The sequence below is a fragment of the Alosa sapidissima genome, chromosome 3 (assembly GCF_018492685.1).
Source record: "Alosa sapidissima isolate fAloSap1 chromosome 3, fAloSap1.pri, whole genome shotgun sequence".
Taxonomy (NCBI): Eukaryota; Metazoa; Chordata; class Actinopteri; order Clupeiformes; family Clupeidae; genus Alosa; species Alosa sapidissima.
Genome location: NC_055959.1, coordinates 27,862,648 through 27,882,851, shown reverse-complemented (window position 1 = coordinate 27,882,851; position 20,204 = coordinate 27,862,648). Strand labels below are relative to the sequence as shown.

The 20,204-nt window shown below is 46.1% G+C and overlaps 1 protein-coding gene across 5 annotated transcripts; it reads left to right on the top strand.

Annotated features, from left to right (window-relative positions):
• Positions 1 to 1,124: 1,124 nt before the first annotated feature.
• znf652 (zinc finger protein 652) lies at positions 1,125 to 19,307 on the top strand. Of its 5 annotated transcripts, none has more exons than XM_042086394.1 (7): positions 1,125 to 1,320; positions 1,500 to 1,558; positions 9,714 to 11,366; positions 12,008 to 12,155; positions 12,306 to 12,421; positions 13,899 to 14,043; positions 18,354 to 19,307. In XM_042086394.1, exons 3-7 carry the CDS (start codon positions 10,296 to 10,298, stop codon positions 19,016 to 19,018), a joined length of 2,145 nt encoding a protein of 714 aa, XP_041942328.1. In that variant the 5' UTR covers positions 1,125 to 1,320; positions 1,500 to 1,558; positions 9,714 to 10,295; the 3' UTR covers positions 19,019 to 19,307. The 5 variants fall into 5 exon arrangements, with proteins under 5 accessions (XP_041942328.1, XP_041942327.1, XP_041942331.1 ...); XM_042086393.1 differs by having other exon boundaries at positions 9,709 to 11,366; XM_042086397.1 differs by lacking the exons at positions 1,125 to 1,320; positions 1,500 to 1,558 and adding an exon at positions 1,565 to 1,694.
• The last annotated feature ends 897 nt before the right edge of the window (positions 19,308 to 20,204 follow it).

Genomic DNA, 20,204 nt, shown 5'->3' with positions numbered 1-20,204 from the left:
GCCTATAGAGTGCATTGCCCGATTTGCAGATGCCAATTCATGGTATGCAAAAAGATGGAGGTGTTGAGGCATGTTCGTTTTGCTCAATATTCAATAATACATAGCAGGTTAATGTTCAAACCACTTTACATTTCAGTTCCTAACCATGCTGTTAGAGCACTGGTTATTTAGAACAGGGGTTTTCAACTGATTGTGAACCAGGGACCACCACTCTGACTAATTACGTAACGCCAGGACCACCACTGAATAAAAATACTGATTCCCACATTGCAACTACATTACTGAGTCCATGGTTAGGGACCACCAGCAATGTCCTCGCGGACCACAAGTGAGCCACGGACCACCGGTTGAAAACCCCTGATTTAGAACCCTTTCAGTACCCACAGCTTGCAATAAATTAAACCCCCTAACCTGCACCCATCCCTGCTGTACATAAGTCATTAATGAACACATATTGCATTGATAGATAGAGATAGATAGATACTTTATTGATCCCCAAATTATGCTGCTTGTGAACCAACAGCCATATTGCCCCTTAAGTGCAGGGCAGAATAGCCAGCAGATGCAATGCTCAGGTCAGTGTTAAGAGACTGACACTCTTTCAAAGCCACAGGATACAGTATATGCTTCTATTTAAACATGTACCTGTTAAAACCCCCAGTGAATTTAAATGCAACCATTTTCCATTGTGATTTCTTATCATTTTTTTCAGCACCACAGCTGATGGTGGTATTGGAGATAGATTCCAGCCCCTCACCATAGCCCTTTTGAGTGTTTCCTGTGTAAAACTATATATAGTTCACAGTGCAAGCACTCACAATCTTATCAACTCATTTGTGCTCTGGTTCTCTCACTGGCACTGACCAGTGGTCTATGAGCTAGGCCTATACTAGGGTGCCCCTGCGTCGTGTCTGACCATGGACTATGGACTGTAAACTGAGGTCTAATGATGTGAAAATCAAACATGAGTCAACTGCGAAGCTGATCTTTTCCATGTCCCTCCAATAAGCACCTGAAATATGAATTCTGGAATATGAATAAAGCCACATCTCCTGTTAGAGTACTTTTTAATGCATCTTCATTTAGCACTGTTTCAATCACGGACGGGGACGACTACGTGCGCGCGCCCCGTCTGATCAGGGCTCATGGCAGGAGACGGGTGAAAATCCGCCGCGACGATATGCGCGCCCAGACCTAGCCAGACAGAAACCGCGCGGCAGCCCCATTAGAGCGCCTCTACGGGATGATGGATGGTTAGTGCTCGAGACATAGGCCGGGCGGCCACGTAGCGATGGCTTGCTCCTGACGGTAACGGCAAAGGTGGGGGTCTGTTTGCAAACACACACTTCTCGTTTCAAAACAGCATTGCGAGATTTACCACACTATTTCTAGTATGCCATACTTACTGACAACCGCAAATTTAAGAGTTCAATACACCTGATTCTCAGACCTTATGGGAAGACAGACGTTTTTGAAGATTGTTTTGTTTTGTGTCTCAGCTCTGATTCCCTGCAACTCTTGACAGCACGCGATGAGGAAGAGGGCGCTCGCGAATCGGGTGAGTAGCCAACTGAGCACAAGAGCTCGCTACAAGTTAATTTAAGCTTTTTACCTATATCGTTTGTTTACAAAGATGACAATCAGCCACGAACTACAACAAAGAGGAAGAAATTCTACCGTGGGCGTTTTCACAGGTACAGCACTGCTGTGCGTGAGTAATTGTCAACATCCAACTGCGTTTGTATGTTTCAGCGGGCAAATTGCAATGCACAGGGTTTTGTTCAGAAAAGAGATATTTTAAAGCGTTCTTATTTAGTTGCTAACCTTAATCCGGTTGTCAAACAAAGCAGCACATACCCACAGCTCTGAGCTGCAAGTGGATCATGCGTGCAACACCGTGTCAAGGCAAACAATTTAAAAATCACAGCAGGTTTCAAATCAATCTGGGCGGTTTTTGGGTTAAAAAAGTGAAAGTCGTTTGCGATTAGGATTCGCTAGCGAGCTGTGTGTCACGAAGGTAACGTTAGCTAGCTAGCTAATTACCTCCAAACACTAGCATTCTTTGTGGTTGAACATATCATGGCTAGCTACCTAGCTAGTGAGATTACGTAAGATTGAGCAAGCAGCTACACAAACCCCTCAGAACAAACAACCTTTGTAATTTAGTGCGGTGTCTTGCCGTCTGGTTGATGCATCTGCAGACGCATCTGTGACTGTGGTAATCGGTCGTCCGCTAGCTCGCTAACTAGCTAGCTCGCTAGTATAACTTGGCTAACCGAATGGCCTGCTTTCCTGTCGTCTTGACCAACCAATGTTTCGTTCGATTTAACCCTTTCTTTGCGCAGATTTTAAAAAGTTGACGATTGCCACGCAGTACTGTGTGTTTGTCCAAATGCTGGTGCCCTAAACAATTATTATGCCTGCTAATGTTTTAGAATCATTCGGTATTTCACATTGTAAATGTGCATAGTGTTGGACTTGCAGGACCACTTTCAGATTCATAAAGTAGGCCCTTATTGAGACGGCGGCTTGGTGAACGTTAGCGGAGTTAGCTTACGTGCTAGCTTCTTCTGGGAGAGGGGCAGGAATTTGCAGGCGACGGGTGAACTTCCAGGCCTAGAATCCCATGCCAATCTTCCCCCCCCTCAAAAAAACAAAGATGTCGCGCACAGTCTGATGGTTTCTGATTAAATTAATGGAAAACAAACGAAGCTGTCAACTTTGAGGTTCCCTAAATATTTCCAGGTACATCAAAACGTAGTTTACGTGAACGTCATAGAATGACCGTACTTCTCTCTTTGATGAGAACTCTGATGATGTTAAGGTATTTTCATAGATGGCAAGTGTTTAGCAGTTTATTATGACTTCTCAGCATAGCATGGCATTGTGTGTGTGTGTGTGTGTTATGATACGTTTATGGGTATTTATGGCCAGTGATGACAAAACATTGTGTTACATTACATTTGTAACAATGTTACTACTTGAATTGAGAAGTTGTATACATTCAGCATTGATAGCCACTGTCACCATGCAGTTTAACTCACTTCAGTCTAGTGAGCAATGAAGGGCATCACTGAATCATTTCAAGCCTATTCCTGAATCCAGTTAATCACTTGCCTGTTGTCCATATGCAGCCATCTGTAATGAAAACAACTTGCTTAATGATGGTAGGTGTAAACCAGAGATTTGGATTGAAACTTGTTCTGCTAGTTATCTTTCCCGGAGACCTCTTGGTCGATGACCTTCTAGGTCAGGGGTTTTCAACTGATTGTGGACCAGGGACCACCATTCTGACTAATTACGTAACGCCAGGACCACCACTGTATAAAAATGCTGATTCCAATGTCCTCACGGACCGCAAGTGGGCCGCGGACCACCGGTTGAAAACCCCTGTTCTAGGTAATATAATTCCATAGCAGAGAAGAGTAGACAGAAACAGCATTTGTGGGGAACAGCAGAAAGCTCTGCAGAGTGGAAGGGACCACCTGGGGGATTGTACCCTGTAAAAACCCTTTGCAAAGAATGCATTTAAACAGGGAGGAGTGGATTAGGCAGGTAGCAGCCAGCATACTTCCCGTTCTATCTCTCCACTACTAACCTCCTCCCGCTATCAAGTTATCCCTTCTCTCGGTTTGGTTTGCATGTAAATACCTGTGTTGGTACTGCTCCCTTGCTTAAGGTCTTGCTAGTTATGTAGGTCTCTGTAATGCCTTATCTCTCTGCCTCATTCTTGACAACTTTGTCTTTGAGTGATTCCCTTCATGCTTTTATTTCTCTCTTCCTCTCTGTGTTTTGCATCCATCTCTTCGTCTTCCCTCCACCTCTAAAGCCTCTGAAAGCTCATTAAAGTTCACAGAGGGAGCTTGAGAGAGTGGAACAGGTGGATAAAAGTGAGCAGGAATTTTCTCTCTCTCTCTCTCTCTCTCTCCCCTCTCTCCTCTCTCTCCTCTCTCTCTCCTCTCTCTCTCTCTCTCTCTCTCTCTCTCTCTGGAAAGAAACTCCAACCTGCCTCTAGCTTTACAAATCTCAATGCCCCCCCAATTCTGTCTGCTTGGGTCTCTTCACCTTGCTCCTCCATGTTACTTTCTCTTTTGAATAAAATCCCAAACTGCATTGTTTCCAGTCCCATTCACACCCTTTCTCTAACCTCTGCTGTTCCCTGTGCTGCCCCCTCCTCGTACCCTAATGTTGCCTCCTGCCTCTGATGAAAGAGGGATTGTAGGGTGGACATGCTGTCCCTTCTGACCTTGCCTGATGTATCTAAATTAGAGAGCTCGGGTCTGCACTTATAGTTATAGCAGGTCAAGCAGAGGGTCTGGAAACCATCCGAATTCAGAGAAATAAGAGGAGCGAGAGGGAGGGTTAGTCAAGTCGGCTTTTATTGTCAATTTCTTTACATGCACTGGTCATACAAAGAATTGAAATTTCGTTTCTTACTTTCCCATGCAGACATAGACATGCTTTAAATACAGACATAGACATACTATGGACATAGCCATAGACAATAAACATTAAATTAAAGTGCAAGACTGAAATATAGAACATGTATGTATCAAAATAGAAATATAGGACATATATTAAAAAAAAATAGAGGTAGTTGTGTTGTATATTTCTATAGTCTTAACAGTTACATGAAGTAACTGGGGGGGGGGGGGGGGTTTGGTAGACAGGATCCTAGTTTCCTAGGTTCCTGGTTGGCTGGTGGGTGGGGGGGGCTGTCAGTGATGGGAGAGTGGGTAGAGTGTTCAGCATCCTGATTGCTTGGTGGATGAAGCTACTTGCCAGTCTGGTGGTGCGGGAGCGGAGGCTCCTGTACCGCTTTCCAGAGGGCAGGAGGCTGAACAGTTTGTGTGCAGGGTGGGTTGTATCCTTGACAATCATTAGTGCTTTGCGGGTGAGGCGGGTGGTGTAAATGTCCTGCAGGGAGGGGAGTGGTGCTCCAATGATCCTCTTAGCTGTGTTAACAGTGCGCTGGAGGGTCTTCCTGTTCTGATCTGTGCAGCTTCCGCCCCACACTGTGATGCTGCTGGAGACGATGCTCTCGATGGTCCCTCTGTAGAATGTAGTCATGACAGGAGGCGTGGCACTTGCCTTCTTCAATTTGCGCAAGAAGTAGAGGCGCTGCTGGGCTTTCTTCGCCAGTGATGCTGTGTTGGTGGTCCAGGAGAGGTCGTCGCTGATGTGCACCCCCAGAAATGTTGTGCTGCTCACTCTCTCCACAGCATCTCCGTCGATGGACAGTGGTGGCAGTTGTTTGTGGCCTCTCTGAAAGTTGACAACAATCTCCTTGGTCTTGCTGACATTTAGCAGGAGGTTGTTGTCTTTGCACCATTTAGCCAGCAAGTCTACTTCTTCTCTGTAGTGAGCCTCATCGCCCTTAGTGATGAGGCCCACCAGTGTTGTGTCGTCCGCAAACTTCACCAGATGGTTGGAGCTGTGAGTGGTTGTACAGTCATGTGTTAGCAGTGTGAAGAGCAGGGGGCTGAGCACACACCCTTGAGGGGCCCCCGTGCTCAGGGTCAGAGTGCTTGAGGTGTTGTTCCCGACACGTACTGCTTGTGGTCTCTGCAACAGGAAATCCAGCAGCCAGTTGCAGAGGGAGGTACTGAATCCTAGCTTGTCCAGTTTGCTGATGAGTTGTTGTGGTATTATGGTATTGAATGCTGAACTGAAGTCTATGAACAGCATTCTCACATATGAGTCTTTATTGTCTAAGTGGGTGAGGGCTGGATGGAGGGCAGAGCAGATTGCATCCTCCGTGGATCGTTTGGCTCGGTATGCAAACTGGAAGGGGTCCAGGGTGGGGGGTAGGGTGGCTTTGATGTGTGACATGACTAGCCGTTCGAAGCACTTCATGATTATGGGCGTGAGTGCTACAGGACGGTAGTCATTGAAGCATGATGGTGATGATTTCTTTGGCACGGGTATGATGGTGGCAGTTTTGAAAAGTGATGGGATGACTGCTTGCTCCAGAGAGGTGTTGAAAATGTCTGTAAAAACATCCTTCAGCTCTTCTGCACAGTCCTTCAACACTCGTCCTGGTATGTTGTCTGGGCCTGCTGCTTTGCGTGGGTTAATGGTGGCTAGTGTCCTCTTCACGCTGGCAGAGGACAGGTACAGGGGTTGGTCGTGGGGGGGAGGTGGGGTTTTCTGTGGGTGAGTGTCATTTTGTGCTTCAAAACGGGCGAAAAAACTGTTCAGGTCATTTAGCAGAGAGGTGTTGTTCTCACAGCTCCGTGGCGCAGGCTTGTAGTCAGTGATGGCCTGTATGCCCTGCCATAGGCTCTGTGCATCTCTGCTGTCTTTGAAGTGTGTTGTTATTTTGTCTGTGTAATCCTTTTTTGCCTTCCTGATGCCCTGGGACAGGTTAGCCCTCGCTGGTTAGCCCAGGTTAGCCCTCGCTGTTCTTCCTTCTTTCTTAGGGGTATGTCAGACTAAATGCTGAATGGACCAACAGAGACGAGGGAAGAAAAGTCAACACAGTGTTTCCTCTATGTTGATTTGGTAGTGGCGGCCCCCCACGGTTTAATTTTCTTCCCCCACGGTATCAGAAATGGGGCAGACGTACAATAGTCGCAGTTGCCTTTCAAAATTCATTGTGCAGACCTGTTGTAGATTCTCCAAATATACAGCTCAATCACAACTGAAAATAATGCCTCATTGTGTGTGAATAGAGGTGAATACATATAATTGTTTGTGTTGCAGCGAAGTGTCAGTTGTCAGTTCCGTGGGATGGGGGGGGGGGGGGGGGTGGCTGGGGGACAGGCCTGCCCCCACTGCTTAAAAAAAATCCTAGAGGAAACACTGCAACAGAAAGAGTGAGTAAGGGAGATAATGTGCTACAGTTGTGCAAGTCAAACGACTGGAGGAGGATTCTCTTTTCACAGCCACACAAACGTGCAGTCACAGTCTGACAATAGGCAGCATTGGATACAGAGTGGAGTGGAGTCGTAGCCACAAACTCTTTAAAGCACCATGTGCAGTCGCATGGGCTTTCTGCTCTGAGAACAGGAAAGTGGGTGGCTGGCACACAAAGTCAACCCACCTGATCGAACACTTGAAGTGTTTGAAGGTAAACAGGTGCTATATTAAGCCAGATCTCCTCAGTGCTTACTGAGCTGAGCAAGTATGGTTTGATTGCGTTTAAATTTGGTTTTGTTGAAAGAACGGTGCAGATGCTTGTTGGAAATAGTTGCACTCTCCACGACACAGTATGTCTGTTGGCAGTATATTCATATTCCATTCAAATTAACAGTCAAGCTACTTCCAGTTTGATTGTGAGTATGGCCATAACCTGCTACCAAAACGGTTGTGATGCCAGTTCATTTTTTGTTCAAGATGGCTGCCACCATTGCATTACAGTTATGCAATGTACTTAAGTAAATGTGTTAGGCTGTCAGAGACCACACAAGCAGGAATTTAAGCTGTTAATATTTTTTATCTTGAATGTTTTTGTAAATATATGGATATTTGCATGCATTTGTCATAATGCTAAGGTGGAAGAAGGAACTCCACTGATGTGCACACATGCACAGTTAGCGGCCTCATAGCTGTAGTTTTAGTGGAGGGGGAGGGGGTTCTGATGTGCTGTGATCGATTACATGTGCAGCTAGTTAAGCTTATTTCATATTCCATCTGGGGTCAACAAGTTTATTTATCAGCCTAAATGATTCAAGATTTGTAGGCGTGGTTTAGAAGTCATTCCATTTCCTCTGCCTACTCTGACTAAGATCGCCTGTAGCACAAAGCCAAAGAGGAATAGGATTCTGTGTGAATCTCCCAAAACAGGGCAAGGTTGTTGTTTCTCAAGAGCAGAGGGTAATGTTCTATGTATTTGGAACCATACTCCTGCAGTGATGCATATGGACCAAAGGGGCAGCAATGCTGTTGTATTGTGGCAGTCCCACTTCTTCAGCTCTGACCTTGTTAAGATCTCAATAAGTCTCTTTTCTCCCTCCATTATGTAGGCCCTCTAGGTAAGTTTACGAGAATGGTACATCCTCAAACCTCTATACAAACGGGTTATTCAGGAAGATTTGGGCAGGCACAAAGTCTAGGTACAGGCTTGTATTTGACATAAAAGTTATTGGAATAAGCCTCACATTGTGAACTGGAAATGTAGTAAGAAATCTGAAAATGGTTCCATATTTCCTGTCATATTTGAGGAAAAAGGCATTCTCTTGGACATCACAAAGCAACAGAAAAAAAAAAAGCAAGCAGGAAAAGCTTGCTTTGTTCCCTAACCAACCAGATTAAAACCTTGGCTTTTTGCCACAGAGGACTTTTTGCATCTTGAGGTCACTTCAGTGGGAGTGCTCTCACAGGTGCAACATCTGGAAAGCAAGCACCTTTCCATCAGCTAGATGTGTGCCTCAAGAGAAGAACTCTGCGCTTACTGAACATCTGATCTCACGGATGTCAGGGCAGCATTTGGTGGCGCCCTACAATAAAGGGCTGAGCGCTCAGATAGCGTAGTAGAAGGTACTTTTGCTCTGCCACCACCAGCATTAACTACTCCACAATCTACGCCTCGTCTACACGTGCACAAACGGTAAATGGTGCTGTCTGCCCATTGGCCCCCTTTCCCACATGCGCGCAGACACAAGTTTGTGGTTTGTTTTAACACATCTAGCTCCCCTCAGTTCTCAGAAAGCAGCAGCAGCATGCACCGGATGAAAGGTGGAGTGGCTGTGGCTTTGTGTGAGTGTGTGTAGTTCTGTGAGAATGTAAAAGTGGAGGATGTTGATATGGGACACCATTTGTTATTCAGTCATATTCAGTTCATTTTAAAAGTAATCAAGATTCATTTGTACAGCTTGTCATTAATCATGCACTCAGTTGATAAAGTATAGTAGCTGTAGCTTCAGCCTTTTGTTTCTTGGAATTAGTGTTGCACTGACAGTTAACCCTTAAAGGTGTAGGTTTTTGAACATTCTAAGTTCCGCAACAATTGAAGGTTCTAACATTCTATGTTGAATTCAATGAACCCAGATATTCTTTAGAACGTTCATTTCTCAACATTCCCTGACGGTACTCCTTTATTAAGGGAGGAAGAGGGAGGGGTTCTTTCTTTGGATTTGTGTTGGTGCTGTTTATTTCGGGGGCCTGCAAGTGACAGCACTGCTGATTCTCCACATGTGTCCCTAGAGGTCACACAAAGGTCACAGGTAAGGGCAGTGTCCATGGATATGTTCACGGATCATGGTGTACGTTTACAATACGTGTGGAAGTGAATCCGTAATTGCTCGGGAGACATCCTGAGATTTGCTGATAGCGATGTAGATGGCCTGCGGTGGATGAGCCGTGGCTAGCGATGTTGCGATGGGAACCTAAACTGGATGGGAGAAGATATTGAGCGATGTTGTCGAGATGTGAAACATCGAGGGCTGCTTTGCGTGTGTGGGAGGTGTGTGCCTTTTGCTAAGTGCTGCATGTGGTTTTCCTCTGTTCTCACACACACACACACACACACACACACACACACACACACACACACACACACACACACACACACACACACACACAGTCATTCTGAGACGTAGGGCCCGTTGCGGTGAGGCGTGCATGGTAGTAAGATTTAGTGTTAGATCTCAGCACCTTAACCAGACTGTAGTTTCGTGTCACACACTGTAGTGCACTGTTATCACAACTGTTTTCACAACTCCCTCTCAGTCTCCTTGTTTCTCTGTCTTTGTTCATCCCTCTCAGTAAAGCAACCCTCAGCGGCTGGATGCTGAACCAGAACAGGCAGCTCCAGGCGACATCGCCCGCAGACGAAGGAAAGGCTGAGCGAGATTCATAAAGTAGGACTTGATAGCATCCGAAGCAGCAGACAAGCAGGACAGTACAAAGAGGAGATAAAGTGCAAATCAAGCAAGTCTAGCAGTCTCTGCAGACTGTCACTGAATATATTCACTGTGTGTTTTACACCTGTAGCCTTCTTGGAGAGTGTGGTGCTTTTTTTGTAAAAAAAAAAAGAAGTCCTCTGTCATTGTCTCGCACCTGTTCCTTCCTCTCTTGTCTCGGCGGAGTGCTCCACCACGCTCACTCGGAAACCAGAGGTCATGGGCGTCCCTTGGGGGTCGGGCTGAGAACATTTTTGGGGACGCCTCGGCTCTGACCGTTCTTGTTTCTTCTGTGTGCTGCTCCATCAAGGGGAGGGGTGGGGGATAGACCTGGTGCCCCCCTGCCCCTCCTGAACCATTCTTATTCTGACTGGACGAGGGCCTCCATCCTCGCCTGCGCTGGCCCAGCCGTCCCCTCGGTCGCCCGTCCCCAGCGGCTTCGCCACCCTGATGAAGTCCTGCCAGGCGGCAAAGGAAGCGGCGCCTGGAGACGCGATGTCCCAAGAGGAGGCGTCCAGGACACACGGCTCCCAGCCCTACTACCACCCCACCGCTGCCGACGGCAACCTAGCAGGCAAGCTGTACAAGCGCGAGGGCGGGGGCAAGCCCTACTCCGTGCTGGTGGACAACAAAATGGCCGCCAAGCCGCCAGGCGGGGAGCCGGTGGCCGCCGCCAACATGGGCACCAACCCCTCCCAGCAGTTCTTCAGGGAGGGGGGCAAGGAGGCAGCACCAGGCGGGCAAAGCCAGAACGGGGGCTCATCAGAGGAGGAGGACGAGGAGGAGGAAGAGGAAGGCGAGGAGGAGGAGCAATTTAAACGGGAGCAGATCATCGTGGAGGTGAACCTGAACAACCAGACACTCAACGTGTCCAAAGGGGACAAGAGTGGTGGCTCTGGCACTGCCAACACCACAGAGGAGGGCAAGATGGGAAGTGAGGAAGAGGAGGAGGATGAAGAAGAAGAAGAGGAGGAGGAGGCTGAAGAGGAGGAGGAAGAGGAGAGTCCAGAAGAAGAAGAAGAAGAAGATGAGGAGGAGGAAGAAGATGATGAGGAAGACGAAGAGGAGAACATGAACCGGACAAGGAGGGCGAAGCGAGCGAGGAGAGGCATGACCCCGGTGCAGCCACGCCGGAAGAGCCAACGCGTCTCGGCCGCTGCTGCCGCCACTGTCAGCCCCACCGCAACCACAGGCATGACCACCAGGGGGCGCCGGAAGAATACTGAGGCACCTCCGCGGAAGCGTAGGCCCGCCCGCGAGTCCAAGGGCTCGGCCGCCGGCTCCGCCGTGAGCACGACGGCCGGCTCGCGGGGGGGTGAGGTCAAGGCGGAGGTGGGCGAGGAGCGGGAGACGCTGGCGTGCGAAAAGTGCCCGCGAGTGTTCAACACGCGCTGGTACCTGGAGAAGCACATGAACGTCACGCACCGCCGCATGCAGATCTGCGACAAGTGCGGCAAGAAGTTTGTACTGGAGAGTGAGCTGGCTCTTCACCAGCAGACCGACTGTGAGAAGAACATCCAGGTGAGTGTGTGTGTGTGTGTTTGTATGTGAGATTGCACCCTTAGAGTTGCTGTGGGGCCAAAGTGGAGGACTACTTGCATTAAACATTTCAACTGTAAATCAAAGCAGTAGAATGAATCAGGGGGCCCCTGTTATTCCCATAGTGGCCACCAGAGGGTAGCAGAGGTTTACTTTGCACAGAGTCTTCATTCACAGCTCTGGCTGTTCAGCTGCAGCTGCAATTTGAGCACTACTACTTTATCAACACGAACCTGTTAGTAGTATTCTCGGTCTCCCTTTCTCCCAATGCTGCAGCAGCAGCTGGATAAGTTAACCCAACATCAGTCACTATGAGATCCTAGTTAGTAATAGATTTGTGAGTGATCAATCAGACTTTGGTCACTTGCTCCTGTGATTTTTGGATGTAGTTCATTGGTATGTTATGTAAAACAGTGTGTGGGTCCAGACAGAAAGCTTAGCTTAAGTACACATGTTTACCTATGTCGTATGGGATGCTTTCACGAAGTTTATTTATCGACTCTTTGAAGGAAATAAAATGCTGTCACTATTAGTGTTCTTGTTCCCTCCTCTTCCACTATAGAAATTCATGTCCTAACGTGTGTGTGTGTGTGTGTGTGTGTGTGTTTGTTTGTGTTTTACAGTGTGTGTCATGTAATAAATCATTTAAGAAGCTATGGTCCCTTCACGAGCACATAAAGATTGTCCATGGCTACGCTGAGAAAAAGTTTGCATGTGAAATCTGTGAAAAGAAGTTCTACACCATGGCTCATGTGCGCAAACACATGGTCGGTACGTATGCACACACACACACTAAAATCAAACACACTCACTTTGGGATTCTAGTCAAGGCAGGAAATCTCATTTTTCCTGGAAGGTTTATCTAATGGGTACAAACACACCCTTTTCTCTTGTGACTATTTCCCTTCTCCCCACCCGTAGCGCACACTAAGGATATGCCGTTTACATGTGAAACGTGTGGGAAGTCCTTCAAGCGGAGCATGTCCCTAAAGGTGCATTCACTGCAGCACTCAGGAGAAAAACCCTTCCGCTGTGAGGTAAACAACTACACCCAATGTCTCCCCAACATACACACGCACACGCACACACACACACACACACAATGTCTCCCCAACATACACACACTCACTCACTCACTCACTCTCTTACACACCACACTCAGACTCTTACACACCACACTCACACTTAAATAATCAAACAAGAAATATTCAGACCCTTGTATGTGTACTGTTGTAATAAATGTGTTCATTGTTGGCTCTTTTTATATTGCAGTCTGGGTTGGAACATTGTATATTTGTGTTCTTTTTATATAAGCTGTTTGTTAAAGTCAAACCCCACAGGATTTACTCATTGGTTAGATTCGTACAGGATGTATGGAGGTGTCTAAAGGCATTGGTGGATATAACCAATTCTTGGACACTCCACTCCATTGAATTTGTCTAAAATGTGCTAAGGCTTACCAAAAACAAACATATTTATTAATTCCTGTCCAAAGAGGTTATTTATTTAGGCTATGTGACATGAATTTGGTCTGCCGTAAACAGTTTGAGTCGCCAGGAAATGTTTAGTTGACAGTACAAGCAGTGCAGGTGTTTGGATTCACCCAGAAGAGGAGAGCTAAGCAGCAGACACCAAGGTTACTACATGCTGAAACACCAGAATATGCCTACATGGAAATGTACAAACAAGTAAAAAAACAAAACTGCCCAGTTTGTTGGATGCGTAAGCAGAGCCATGGATAGTTTAGGCCTTTCCAAACCATCATCATGGCTTACCAGATGTTATGTTGACACAGGGGAAAAAATGGCAGAAATGTGCTCGACTCGCCGTACACTGAAATAGTCCTGAACGAGCCATAGAACGTGAGAGAACTTATGGAGTTGAATGTGGATGTGTTCAGCTCCCGCATGGGTGTTCTCAAGCTGGTGCTGGTGGATGTTGAAAGGCAGCTGAAATAGCAGCACACTGTAGTGTAGTGGCATTGCACTCTGGTACTTCTCTGATAGAGCTCTTTGGACATCCTGCCAAACAGAAAGCTAGTTCAGCATGCTGATGCACATCCTCCATACGCACCACAGGTCACAGTTGTCATGGAGACAGGGGAACCTGGTGGGTGTGGTTGAACAAGGGTGGTCTGGGTGGGGAGCCGTTTACTCTAACGGATGTGTGTGTGTGTGTGTTTGCTTGGTTGGGGTTGCATGCGTGGGGCTGCATTGCCTATAAATAGTGCTGTAATGACAGTGCTATGCGCAGTAATAGAAGGCTGCTTTATTACAGACTGCCATGGCTCAGTCTCCAGTCCTGTCTACCGTTCCTCAGCTCTGATCTCAGTGACTGCTCTGCAGAGCTCTCATTTCACTCTCATCCATATGTGTGTCTGTACATACCGGTACATGTTCATGGGAAATTGAAAGTAAACTTTTAAGTGCAGTTTTTCTGTGTGTGTGAGAGTGAGAGAGTATGGGTGTGAGATTGCAGTGTGTATGTGTTAATTCTTCATTATCGCCTGTGCAGAACTGTGACGAGCGCTTCCAGTACAAGTACCAGCTGCGCTCCCACATGAGCATCCACATCGGACACAAGCAGTTCATGTGCCAGTGGTGCGGCAAGGACTTCAACATGAAGCAGTACTTCGACGAGCACATGAAGACTCACACAGGTGACAGACACACACACACACACAGACACACCTGTGTGCATGCAGGCTTACTGCATGTGAACACTCAACACACAGGGAAAGCAGCCACAAATAAATAACGCTCACACACACAAACACACACCTTATAATGAACACCAATACACTGAAAATCATCCACAAATAAACTGCGCACGCACGCACACATCAAACACACACACAACAAACACACCCACACACACACACACACACAGATGTTTGGTGTGCCTCTGCTGTGCGTCTCTCCTTTTCTTTCATGTCCTCCTCTCCCTCGTTCCCTCCCTCTCGTGGCCAGATTTAGAATGTTGCGGTGGCGGACACGCCCGTGAGGCCAGGCAGTGGCCTGCAGTAGCCCCAGCAGGCGCGCGCTCACACGCACACACACACACACATTTCCCACAGATTGCAAAGAAGGCAATAGGATGGCAAGACCAGTTGGGAAAAGCTAGGATCCCTCTTACTTAAATGAAGTGAAATCTGCATCTATATTGTCAGAAGTAAAAAGTGTTCTTCTAGCACAGGGCTCGGCAACCCGCGGCTCCGGAGCCGCATGCGGCTCTTTGATACCTCTGATGCGGCTCAGCTTTTGAAAATAATAATGAGTAGGCCTATTTAATTAAAATGTATTTTATTTTAGTTCGTAGGTCTATCTGAGTAATTTATATAACTTCCCACCTCACTTGACTCCGTAACCGTAGTCTGCACAATATTGTTACATTCCCGGTTCATTGCCATGTCAATATCAAAGAAAATCACCGATTTCCCTCCATTTCAGTCAACGAGAACACTTGTCTTTAATTGTTATTGTTGATGTGTGCAATTGCTGTAGGCTAGACAAGGGCGTAGGTTTGGTCTCAGCTTTGGTGGGGACACATCCCCAACTCCTGTTGTCACAATACCAACATTAGTGGTTCAATACCAATACTAAGTGAAGAATTTCAATTTCGATACTTTTGCGATTTTTTTAAAACTTGATTTGGTTTGTGTGATTTGTGAGATCATTCACATCAGTGGCAATCAGAATTTGATTGACCACACACACACACACACACACACAAACACAGACATACATAGAAAGTGATGGTTGTCATCAGTGTTGGGCAAGTTACTTCAAAATCGTATTATGTATTACTCATTACTGTAATTTCAAAGTAATTTGTTACATTATAATATGTATCTGAATTGTAAGGCATTACACTACTATTGTATTACTTTTGAGTTACTTTCACCAAAATATCTAGAAATATGAATTTGGAATTCTAAATGCAGTTTATTATGCTCAATGCAACTCATTGCACTTCTAATGGAGGGTGATGTGGTATAACATAATGACTGAGCTAGGCTTAAGGCTAACAACAGTAGAATGCAATAGGCACAGTGATGGCTCATGATGCAATACAAGGAACAATCATAGCCAGAATTTTGTTAAAAGCAGACCAAAGGTCAAAGTCTGGTCAATTGTGATAGAAATGCTTTAACTTTTAACTTTAACTTAGGCCTACTCATTAAAATTAACAGAGAGCCCACTACCTGTATATTGCAACCCAAAACTTAGACATGTCAAGATTTCTGAAACACGTAATATGTATTTCAAATACAAAATAGTATTTTGTAATTTTTATTTTATTGGGTTGAAGGAAATGGCTCTGTATTTTGTATCAAAATACTTTATTGGTGTGTATTTTTGTATTTTAAAAATACTGCAAAATACTATGTGAAAAACACTAAAAAAAAAGTAGAAACTACTTGATGAATAATTGGTAATTAGGCAACAATGGTTAATGTTTATCGCAATCAGCTAATGTGAGAACAGCTGTGTTCAACGACATTCACAGCTTTTCAGTGACGGCCTTTGCTGAAGCATCAGCTCTGGTCTGAAGTATAAGTATAAGTATAAATACTCTTTTGATCCCGTGAGGGAAATTTGGTCTCTGCATTTATCCCAATCTGTGAATTAGTGAAACACACTCAGCACACAGTGAACACACAGTGAGGTACCCACTAATCACGGCGCAGTAAGCTGCCTGCAACAACAGCGGCGCTCAGGGAGCAGTGAGGGGTTAGGTGCCTTGCTCAAGGGCACTTCAGCCGTGCCTACTGATCGGGGTTTGAACCGGCAACCCTCTGGTCACAAGTCCGAAGCAGTAACCAGTAGGCCACGGCTGCCCTGAAGCACTGGTGTGAAGTCGTACGCAAGTAAAGATGAGCAAGGATACCTGTGCAAGTTCACATAAGGACACCGACAAAGGCAACAATGTCCTTTTGTATCCAAGCCAATTAACAGAAAAAATGTCATATCTCAATGAACCACAATGACATCAATAGATGGTAAGGTGTTGAGTGTGTTTGAATTCCCTTCCTTGTAGCATCCTTTTCTGCATTGCACAGTGGGGAGAAGTTCACCTTGTTTAATTAAATAACAATTATATTTCCTTATTAGCTGCATACTCGAGGTTGGAGATATTAAGGCAAGTCAAGTTTCTCACATACTGGAAGTTCAAGATATACAGCCTTATGATTTTCTTATTCAGTTCTACACTGGACTTGAATTACGAAATTCGGCACAGATACACAATTATGATTTTGGCCTATTGATTATAATGTGGTTAATTGTAAGTATAAGTATATTTTAATCTCTGCATTTATCCCAATCCGTGAATTAGTGAAACACTCAGCACACAGTGAGGTGAAGCACACACTAATCCCGGCGCAGTGAGCTGCCTGCAACAACAGCTGCGCTTAGGGAGCAGTGAGGGGTTAGGTGCCTTGCTCAAGGGCACTTCAGCCGTGCCTACTGATCGGGGTTTGAACCGGCAACCCTCCGGTCACAAGTCCGAAGCGCTAACCAGTAGGCCACGGCTGACTACCCTGACGTTTCTTGTATTGTCGTGCTGGCTGTCAGAATGATCAGCAGTACAAATAAGTTCGCTAAAATATTGGTGGGGACAATTTTGTCATCTTAAAATTTTGATTAGGACTAATCAGCGACCACAGCTTGCGAGCGCGAACACAAAAGTTGGAAAGTTTCCATCCGAAGACTGATTCTGAAAACGCGAAATGAACTACCCCTTTATATATCGCACACTGCTACGAGTTAGTATTGCTGTTAACCCTATTCCACTTGCATGTGAGAAATCTTTCTCACATATGAAAAATATAAAGACAAACCTGCGCTCACGTTTAAGGGCAATTCCGCGCAAAACTGTCACATCCATAACACCAACACAATGCCATGGCTATTTAGTTGGCATTATGGATATATGACAGTTTTGCGTGGAGTTGCCCTTAAATGCCCCTTAAATCCTCAATTCTTGCATGAAACTTCACCTCACTGAATATTAGCCAGCCAGACTCCAAGGCCATCACCAAATCTAATCTCTGGTAGGCCTAATGTTCAATTTCGCCAATGACCTGTCAATGAAAATTGAGTGTTGTGTTGTGAACTATGATGTTACTTTGCATACCAAAGGACACTGGAAAAATAGGGGGTGGTGTTTAGCCTACATGGGAAGCCTAAGGCCTATACTTCTGTCATTCCACTTTACATTTCAAGTTACTTGCACATTACTTTTAAAACTAGTAGAAATGTATTAATGTATTTCATTAATTGAATGAAAGTAACTGTAAGTTAAATATCCAAACTTTTTTCTTGTAATCGTCTTTATGTGGCTCTTCTGAGATTTAAAAAAAATACATTTTGTAAAAGTGGCTCTCCAGGCAAAAAAGGTTGCCGACAACCTTTGTGAAACCATAGAATATCACTGTGTAGCTGTACAGGATGTAAAGGATTATTATTTTGACAGAGTGGTGGTGGTGGGGGTCATTTGGTTGAAAATAATTAGTCATGAGAAACTGCGCAAGAGAAAATCTACATGAGGGAGGAATAGAGGGACTGTGCAGAGGGACGTGTGTGTGTGTGTGTGGACTTGACAGATTTTTGTGTGTGAGAGAGAGAGAGAAGCTGGGTGAAAGAAGTCTCGGTTGTATAATTGCATGCTAATTCGGATACCTATTCACACATTTGCTGAACATCATCACATCCGGCGTTTTCTCTCCTCCTCATCACCCTTTCATCTCACCTTCCCTCATTCTGTTCCTTCCTCCCTGCCCTCCTCGTGCCCCATCATCCCTCCCCCACACCCCTCGCTCCTCTCTATTTCTGTCCTCTTCATCTCTGGGCCCAGCTATCTAACTTTCTTTTTCCATTTTCTCTCTCTCTCTCTCTCTCTCTCTCTCTCTCTCTCTCTCTCTCTCTCTCTCTCTCTCTCTCTCTCTCTCTCGGACGGACTGTGCAGGAGAGAAGCCGTTCATCTGCGAGATCTGCGGCAAGAGCTTCACCAGCCGGCCCAACATGAAGCGGCACCGGCGCACGCACACGGGGGAGAAGCCGTACCCCTGCGAGGTGTGCGGCCAGCGCTTCCGCTTCTCCAACATGCTCAAGGCGCACAAGGAGAAGTGCTTCCGGGTCACCAGCCCCGTGACCCTCCAGCCCGCCGCCGCCGCCGCCCTGGCCATGCCCCTGCACCTGGCGCCCGGTCCTGCCCCAGTCTCGTCTCCGCCCGGCATGCCCCCGGGCCAGGTGCCCCCGGCGGGGGTGAGTCCGGTGGTCAGTGTGGCCTCCCTGGGCATGATGGGCGCGGCAGCCGGGTCACTCCAGCAGCGGGGCGGAGGTGGGCACAGCTTCTCACACCTCCACCTGGTGCCTGGACAGGTGCCTGTCTCCACCCAGCAGCAGCAGCAGCAGCACCACCACCACCACCCGCAGCAGCAGCAGGTCCAGGTGCACGGCGGCCATGCCCAGCATGCTCTGCCGATCCCACCACCTCCGGTCAGCCTGCTGTCCCCGCCCCCCGCCCTGTTCAAGAGTGAGCCAATCAACCACTGCGGCCAGGAGGATAGCTACCTGCGCCACCTGACCCAGCCCGACAAGGGCACGGGACCTGGCCAGCAACACCACTGAGCCCTGACTCTCCCTCTCTCTCACACACACACACACACACACACACACACACCCCGGCTACACACAACCACTCACCTCCTGTAAAAAACACACCTCCTGAACCTATGCACCATCCTTTTTTGGAGAGAAATGAAATGGTGACAGAAATGAAATAGAGACTGAAAATGGAGCTTTCACACATACATATACACACACATACTCACATACACAAATACATACACACACACATACTCACATACACACACACATACTCATATACATACTCACATACATACTGTACTCACATACACAAATACTTACTCACATAAACAAATACATACTCACATACATACTCACACACACAAATACATACTCACACACATACTCACATACACAAATACATACTCACACACATACTCACATACACAAATACATACTTACTCACATAAACAAATACATACTCACATACATACTCACACACACAAATACATACTCACACACATACTCACATACACAAATACATACTCACACACATACTCACATACACAAATACATACTCACATACATACTGTACTCACATACACAAATACATACTCACACACATACTCACATACACAAATACATACTCACATACATACTGTACTCACATACACAAATACATACTCACATACACAAATACATACTCACATACATACTCACATACACAAATACATACTCAAATACATACTCACATACACAAATACATACTCACATACATACTCACATACACAAATACATACTCACATACACAAATACATACTCACACACATACTCACATACACAAATACGCAGAGCTCTGCTGCTGACTTCAAATTCTCTTAGGACATGCGCATTAAAAGCTTGCATCTTCATGTGAGACATATGCACATGACCAAACGCTGGTGCAAACCATGTTCCCTCTTGAGACTGTTGACATTTACAATGCACTTATGTAGGCACAAATACACACACACACACACACACACACACACATGCAGGCTCAAGCCTCAAAAGCATTATAACACCGCTCACATCACACAGGCCTCATTTGAAAGCGATTTCGCTTTATACTAGTGAAACAGTACCTCTCCTCTCTCTCTCTCTCTCTCTCTCTCTCTCTCTCTCTCTCTCGGTCTCTCTCTCTCTCTCGGTCTCTCACAAACTAATGTCTACTCAGCTGCTGCTGCCT